At 40.8% G+C, this 8,170-nt stretch overlaps 1 protein-coding gene across 1 annotated transcript in view; it reads right to left on the bottom strand.

Annotated features, from left to right (window-relative positions):
• The window catches only part of cers2b (ceramide synthase 2b), an 18,581-nt gene extending 10,411 nt beyond the window's left edge, over nucleotides 1-8,170 (bottom strand). The window contains exons 1-2 of the mRNA XM_020617608.1: nucleotides 6,821-8,170; nucleotides 1,256-1,429 (exon numbers count right to left, since the gene is read on the bottom strand). Coding sequence (XP_020473264.1) covers nucleotides 1,256-1,428 — 173 coding nt within the window. The 5' untranslated portion in view covers nucleotide 1,429; nucleotides 6,821-8,170. The remainder of the gene's footprint in view (nucleotides 1-1,255; nucleotides 1,430-6,820) is intronic.

Below are 8,170 nucleotides of genomic sequence, written 5' to 3'. Positions count from 1 at the left end.
GCTTGGCAATTGCCCTGTAGCCCTTTCCAGCCTTGTGGAGGTCCACAATTTTGTCTCTGGTGTCTTTTGACAGCTCTTTGGTCTTGCCCATGGTAGTAGTTGGCGTCTGACTGACTGTGGGGTGGACAGGTGTCTTTAAAGAGTTCAGACAGGTGCTACTAATTTAGATTAATGAGTGGAGTAGAGGTGGACTTTTTCAAGGCACAGTAACAGGTCTTTGAGAGCCAGAATTCTTGCTGTTTCTCAGGTGTTCAAATATTTATGTTCAGCAGTGCAAGACAAATAAATTCTTTAAAAATCATACAATGTGATTTCCTGAATTTTTTTTTTAATTCTGTCTCTCAGAGTGGGAATGCACCTACAATGTGAATTTCAGACCCCTCCATGATTTCTAAGTGGGAGAACTTGCAAAATCGCAGGGTGTTCAAATACTTCTGTTCCTCACTGTATGTCTTGTTTTTGTTGGCAACTTTCCTCTTTAGGCCTTTCGAAAGCGACATTGTTTGCTTGCTAGCTTAAATGTGGAGCCAATTGTAACTACGCAAATAGCAACAACAACATTGCAGATGAGGGGACGGGAATAATATTTCTTTATTTATGTAATTATTTTATTAGTTTATTCATTTACTTTTACAAGTCAGCACAATGCTTATATTTTTATGTATATATATTACCCTTAAATTGCAAAATATATTGATATAATATATTGATGGCCCGCCATCTGATGACGTAGGAAAAAATGCCCCGAGGGCACGCCAACTTGCCGACCCCTGGTCTAGGGAGTGACTTAATACCACTGATGAAGCCAGCAGTGTTACATCTCATGTCTAAAAAGGGCTTCTTACTTGGTGGGCAGGAATTAAAAACAATAATGAGGAAGAGAATTAATAACAATAAAAAACTGGTGGACTGAAATGATTAGCTAGTGGAAACAGGAAAGCACTGCTTAGCAATATGAGAAATAATACAAGTCACTTGGAAGAACGGAGTAAAGTAGGGCACAGAATGGAGGTGAGTAAATAATTGTTGAGAAAAAAAAGGTGAGATAAAAGCTGCATTCAGAAGTAAAAAATGAATTCAAGGCCAGAGGAGGAGATGACTGATTAGCAGACTAAAAGACAAAGACGACAAAGAGAAGGCAGAAACCAAGGAAAAAAGACAAGAAAGAAACAAAAGAAATATCTAAATATAGAATAAACAAATGTTAATGTTGAAATGTAACCAAAGACACTACTTAGGTGAAAAATGGACTGACCTTTCAAACATCTGACGGATAATGAGGAATACAAGGGCCATGGGGAGTGCCATCCACAAGTCGCGGGCTTTAGCATATACTCGTCCATCCCGATCCTCCAGGTCAGCCCAGCCCAGACCCTTTGGAAACCACAGTTCCTCCTGCCAGAACCACTCGCTCAACTCCGAGAGCATCCTGAAACACAGGACACACAAAGAGTCAGCACTTTGATGGTTTTGCTAAGCTGTAAACTGCCATAATCCACGCTACACATGTTCTGGGGACAACATCCAGACCCCTAAACCCCATACAAGTGGTGACATTTGAAAATGTGAGAGCGCAAGCTGTCTATAGGCGCTTGCTTTTAATGGCATCTGCTGTACAGGCCTGGCTACCTATGTGGGAGGACACTTGTGATTGGAAATGTTTGGTACCATGTAATTAGAGAATTAGATTATGGTGCCAACATTTCCCTCTCACTGGAAGGTAAGTTTTCCCTAATGAGTATAACAGAGCACATGCAGCATGTAGGGAGCTCAGGAGGGGCACACGAGGGAGGAGAAACACACCAACTGAGCAAACCTATCAACACCAGCCCTTTCCTCAACAGTTGTCAGCAGCCGTTAAGAGTTGGTTTTTACTCCAAGTGCAGTGATGAATGCTTCTACTGCTAAGTTCAGGGGGTGGCAGTGAAAGAGTAAAAGAGTTTGTGGTGAGGGAGAGATAGCATCTGGAGGATGTGAGTCATAATATGTGCATATATGCAGATCAGCAGAGGCCCTCACGCACACCCCATCTCCAGAGACCCCCTCACAGTTATACAGCACCCCCACCCTGCTGCTATGCGCCAGTATTCAAGGATTCTCTCTTTGGCCCAGAGAGCCAAAGCCATGTGCACTGCTCTCCCTCTCTTAACTAACTATTAAATCACAGTATGCAGCTTCAATTGAATCTGACCTACCGGTAAAGGTTTGCTAGAAGAGAACCAGAAAACTAACTAACGTCTGACTTTAGAACATAAAACAACTGTGTCCTTGATGAGCAGGATTCACATTCTACATCTACATCTAGAGCTGGGTACATTTAGGTTTATGATTTTTTCTGACCAATGGCCCGAACCCCAGAGTCTTCAGTATCTTTGGATTGATGATTAATCAAAATTTTTTGTTTATTTTCTGGTCAGTTAACTAGCCATTTCATTGACTAATTGTGTCAGCTAAGTCATCAAATGTTGAATGCTGTCTGAACACAATCAGTCATACAAGAATGGTCACTATCTTATCAAAAACTAAGTCTGACAGGTTTTACTGAGTTGCTTGACATCTAAAGCTCGATACCTAACCCTACTGATCAGCGATGTTATCTATGTCTTAGGGTGTTTTTGCACTTGGTCCCTTTTAAATGAGCTGAACTCAGTCCTTCTGAGTTCCACAATGAGGACCAACAAAAAGGGAACCTAGTTCTTACTGTGTTCATATTATGAATACATTTGATAGAGGACTCAGTTCTCTTTCTGGTCAACTTCAGCTCTGATGGGGCCTCAGTCCTCTTCTGTTCATACTATAGAACCAAGTGAAACTGAATTTGGGAACGACGCTTTGGCCACTGCAGACTTGAATTTATGAATGAGCCCACAACAATCAGCTGGCTAATGGTTAATTTTAATCATTGACCCATAGCCTATTCATATAATTAATTTAACGCCATGCGGGGGCTCAAGGCTGCCTAAATACATAACATACCTGGACAAGGAGACAAATTATGAGCTAGTCAGTGGTAACCTGCATTTCTCTGTGATGGACTTCCACTAGATATTCCAACAGATTGCTGGTGTTTCCATCCTTACATGCAAAAGACTTGAAGCAATGCTGGAGTGCTTCATGTTCACAATGCGCAGATTAAGTGAAGTGCATCATAGACTTGAAATGAACAGAACTATAACCAAATCCTGAGGTGGTCTCAGTTGGCTCTGAGTTCATTTTGAGGGTTGAAAGGGACCAAGTGTGAAAACACCCTTAGTGCCTTACTAAGTCTTTAAATGCAACTAATTCAGATCAGCTCTTGATGTTCAACCCTGATGGTGAAACCAGTTTCTCCTACTTGTACAGATATTGCCATGGTTGAGTATGTTGGTTATTTTTCACATCATGTCGCATTAGTCATGCCCCCTGTTTCCTGTTGCAGCAACACAGCTGATTGTGCTCTGGGCTTTCCTCTCTCTACCTCCTCAGCACAGATGGGGTGGCTAGGAAGGGTGACATATTTTTCCCAGCAATCTTGCCAGCTCTTCCACTTTAGTAGTGCTACATCTCATGAGTCTTGGAGTGTCTCGTGAACTCTGTTTGCATACATGTCTGGCTCCACAAAAAGCCAATGTAATCTAACACAAAACAGGGATAACAAAATGAGTTTCTGAGCACAAATAAAGACAGTTCAAAGGGCAGAAGTGCTGAGGAATATAGGAGTGTGCTGACCTTTCTATGTAATAAATGAGTTCTACAAACTGATGCAGTGTACCAGCAGAAACATGTTCCCAAATACACATATTATGCACACACACCCAAACAAGAATATATTTATTTATATTTCGCGTTGCCCCAGTAGTGGGCTGTGTAGAGATGCTTAAGGATCTGAGAGCATATTTTTAGGGTTACTTGTTGAGATCATTCAGCCAATTCAGCATGTTAAAGCACTTCCCCCCCACAGCTTTCCTAACACCACATTTATTGCATTGGCCCACAGGATCATATGACCCAACTCTGGCCATTGCAAAGGTCCAATAAAAATAAAGGATGCCTCTGGCGGGGGAGGGAGACAGGAAGTTGTCTGACTGACTGTCTCCCACTTTCTCTCGTGCTCACTATGAAAATACATTACAAGGATGTGGTGATTGTAAACAGAGATTTCACTCTGAACTGGTAGAGTTCCAGCTGTTACTGATGTTTCTTTCTTGCTCTACCTAAAAGTTTGCAAACCCAAAATGCAGCATCACAAAATTAACGTTAAACTTAAGGGAACAACTCTGAGGAAAACCTAAACAGACCATACTGGAACCTGGTACAGAAACCAGGGATATTTTGAGAATGTAAACATGCTGCTGCTGTACCAGGGGAGCACTCCAGCTTTCCTATTTATTCTCCATGGATGAATAACATCTTATGTAGAGTCACACAATATTTTGTTTATCTGAATGACAGGAGCCTAGAGGAACGTAAGTCATGAGACAGTGGCAACCTATTCTGACTGTGAGTCACTCAATTACTCATATCAACCCATACTTAACTTATTCACTAACAGGTGAGTAATTCAAACCATAAACCTTTAGAAATTACAAGAGATAGACCACAGGTACATCAGATAACTTAGACCATGTTTACCGTAGACTACATAACATGAATGGTCAAAGTTGAGAGTTTAATAAATCAGGTTTGAAGTTTGATAAGAGACAAAACAGTACACTGACTAAACGCTGTATCCATGGTTTCAAATTAAAAGCCCTATGCAGAGTTGTGTAATTGCGAAGTTATGATATTTCATATAATTCTCAAGCAACGACAGGAACAATTTTGCTGTGGCAGTCCGCCACTCAAAATGTACATTATCTGAAACACTGGTGGTTTAGGTTGTCACCTTGTTTTGCGTCTCACGAGACTCTTAAAGATGAAAAGAAATTAGGCGGAGTAACTTTAATATCAAGTTGATGGTAGGTATGAACTATGTCAACCTTCTGTACTGGCACCCTTCATTTCATGTAGTCCAACATGTAGCCACAGTTTGATTGTTAGAGTAAAAGCCATGAAATTCTCAGTGCCTATATTGTGAGAAAAAAGTGGTATTTCAGGAGGCTGACATTTTCTGCACATGGTCCATTAGTTGTAATTCAGGTCATGCTTTGGATATTTTGAGTCACGGGGTTCTGAGGGTGAGTCATACACATCCTTCACATGTTAAACCATCCTTTACATTTTAGACTTGCTTCATGATCATGGCCTTCCAGAAGACAGCTGGCTAGTTTTTTTTTTCAAGGTACAAGATAGTGTGGTTAGGAAAACACAGAGATTGCAGAAAATGACATACTTTAAGTGGGGGAAAACTTCAACTCATCCCAACGAGGAGACAGTCTGCAGTGATCTGCTTCATCATTATCCAATCAGCTAGAGATCACAATAAGTTGACTTCAACACCTTTGAATTAATTATTGATAGGAAGATTCAGTCGTTCAGGTGCCGACTGAATCTCCCCATTGAATATGTCTATTCAGGAGGTGTGAGGGTAATATTGTCAGGCTGAGTCTACTCTGCTGACTGGGGCAGGCCAACTCTGCCCTTTGAGTAAGTACAGCTCGGGGCAATTAGTTTAGCCCATGGATGAATGAGAGGCTATTCTTTCTTTTGAGTGGAGGCTCCACAGGGTAATGTTCATCAAACACTGGCTAACACTGAGATGCTTTGTGCAAAGATAGTCAAGGCAACATTCCTGCCTCTAAATGAATTATTGATTACTCAATGAATTGAAGAGGATGTAAGCTCACGGAGGCCCCCAACGACTCCTGGGACACAAGGGGGAAAAGATTAACTGGGTTACGACGAGAGAGACAAAAAAATCGCCTAAACAATGAAAGGCAGTTACAAACAAAACTAACTAAATTATTCCCATGACTGATGTACCTACTCATGAATTAGTTTACACCTAGCTCAATTTATGTAATCCTTCTTCTCTAAATTATTTATTTATATTTGAGTGTTTGCTGTCACTGTGGTGTTCATACTAGATTTGTTGTAGCTACTTTAATCTAATTCTTAAAGGTAGCCTAAGAAGTAACTATAGTTATCCAGCATTCGCCTCTAAAATGTAATGAAGTTGAAGTGAAGTAGTAAAAATTAAAATACTCAAGTAAAGTACTGATACCTCAAAAGTGTACTAAAGTACTTATTTAAGTGCTTTCCATCTCTGATTTAACTATTGTTGTGAAATAAATATAATAGTGAAACATTAAACATTACAATATTTCCATCTGAAACATAGTGAAGTAGATGTGGAAAGTAACATAAAATGGAAATACTCAAGTAGGTAACTAAAGTTCTGCAACCTCAGAAATGTATTTAAGTAGTGTTTGGGGAAATGTACTTCGTTTTTTTGTACTGCAGTGAATACCACATTAGAAGGATGGGTCCCAAACTGAAACAAATCACTGTAATTACAATGCAGATATTTCAGAAGTGCACACATTCAGGTCTACAAACTCAAAGTGTTCTTCTATCTGCGACCAGGGTGTGTAGCAGGCTATGGTAGTAGTATAGCATGATGCTAGTTAGCAAACCTGGGAAGACCCACCATTAAGCCATGAACCAGGCCGGAAACCGGCCTCATGTCTTCATATTGACAACAATAGTCAATAGTACAGTACAGTATAGTACAGTAACGACTTGTCGAAGCCATTCGTTTAGGTCTTTAAAACTCCACTCGGTCCATTATATGTAATACACCGTACATCAATGCGTAATGACGTCTGAGCGGAGCGCCGTAATCACATTCATGCACACACATAAACGAATAACGTCGACATGACAGTGAAACGGTACTTACTTTGTTGTTTTCCCCCGTAGGGAAGCGTAAAATGTAGCTTTCTAACTGAAAAAAAAATGTTATTGTATTTTTCCACGAAATCGTCCGGGTCCCACCTAGCTGGCTAACGGTCCTGTTAACTATGCCCAGCCCGCTGGTTGTGCTCAGAAGTGCGCAGGTTGTGTCCGAGTTTAGTATCCGGACTGATTTTTATATTTCCCTGGAGCTCAAAGTTTGTTTTTCTTCAACAGAAAATGATTAATGGGGGTGATAAGAAAAAAGCTGCCACTGATGAGAGAATATGTGGGATGCCGCAATGCGACCGCCAGTTGTTTCCCAACAAATGTTTAGGCGATTTTTTTTGTCTCTCTCGTCGTAACCCAGTTAATCTTTTCCCCCTTGTGTCCCAGGAGTCGGTGGGGGCTGACTGGGTGTCCGGCTGGGCAGAGACGGAGGTAAGTCCGGCAGGGGAGCGAACTGAAAGAAACAGACTGAGGGAGGAGTGAGAGGATAACGGAGAGGGAGGGACGCAGATGACGTTCAAGCACGAGTATTTTGCTCACCCACACACACATCCGCGTTTTTTTTTTTGTCATAAAACGGAGGTTTTACCCCGTTCTCTGTCTTAATTTTAGCCGTTGAAATATTACGTTTTCATATATGATAAAACTACTGGTTTTGTCGGATGTGTGCTTCACTTTTTATATCGGACTCACAGGTTTTCCTAAGCTTTGCTTCTACTCTGACCTTTGACCTCCTTGTTATCTAGGTAGCATGTTGGCACCGCACAAAGGCGTCGCAGCTCGTCATGTGACGCGCGGGAGTGGCGCGAATTCAGTGCATGACTATGGAAAATGATGTGTACTTCAGTATATTTGATGCTTTTGACACGCCTCTACGGTGGGAAAATAGGACAGTAGCTATCCTGAAGACCTGACACGCTTATCCGCGTCACACGCCGCCTTGTGTTGATTGTCCTACAGTTAGACTCATCACTGGGAACTTTCTGCTTGCTATGTCATAACTCCTAACAAAATATATCTGGTTTTTGAAATGACAAAACAAGTAGTGACAGTCATTTTTTTTTACAGATTTTAAAAGTATTTTGTAGAATAAACGATTAACAACGGAAATAATCGTCAGTTTAATCAGAACTGAAAATTGTTAGCTGCAGTCCTACAAGTCATAGCTACTGTATTCTGTAAACCAATTTAAGATTATTTTATTGGGGTTATTTATAAATGTCTTGTGTCCTACAAAATCAGACCTTCCTTTTTAATCTCCTGCATGACATTTCTATTATGTTTGTGGGAATTAATCTGGCCTTCAGAGTGACAGTATTTATAATGAAACACCGAAATTAGGTACCAC

The sequence above is a fragment of the Monopterus albus genome, unplaced genomic scaffold (assembly GCF_001952655.1).
Source record: "Monopterus albus unplaced genomic scaffold, M_albus_1.0 scaffold192.1, whole genome shotgun sequence".
NCBI lineage: Eukaryota > Metazoa > Chordata > Actinopteri > Synbranchiformes > Synbranchidae > Monopterus > Monopterus albus.
The sequence above is the reverse complement of the archived record's forward strand: the minus strand, read 5'-3'. Positions and strand labels throughout refer to the sequence as shown.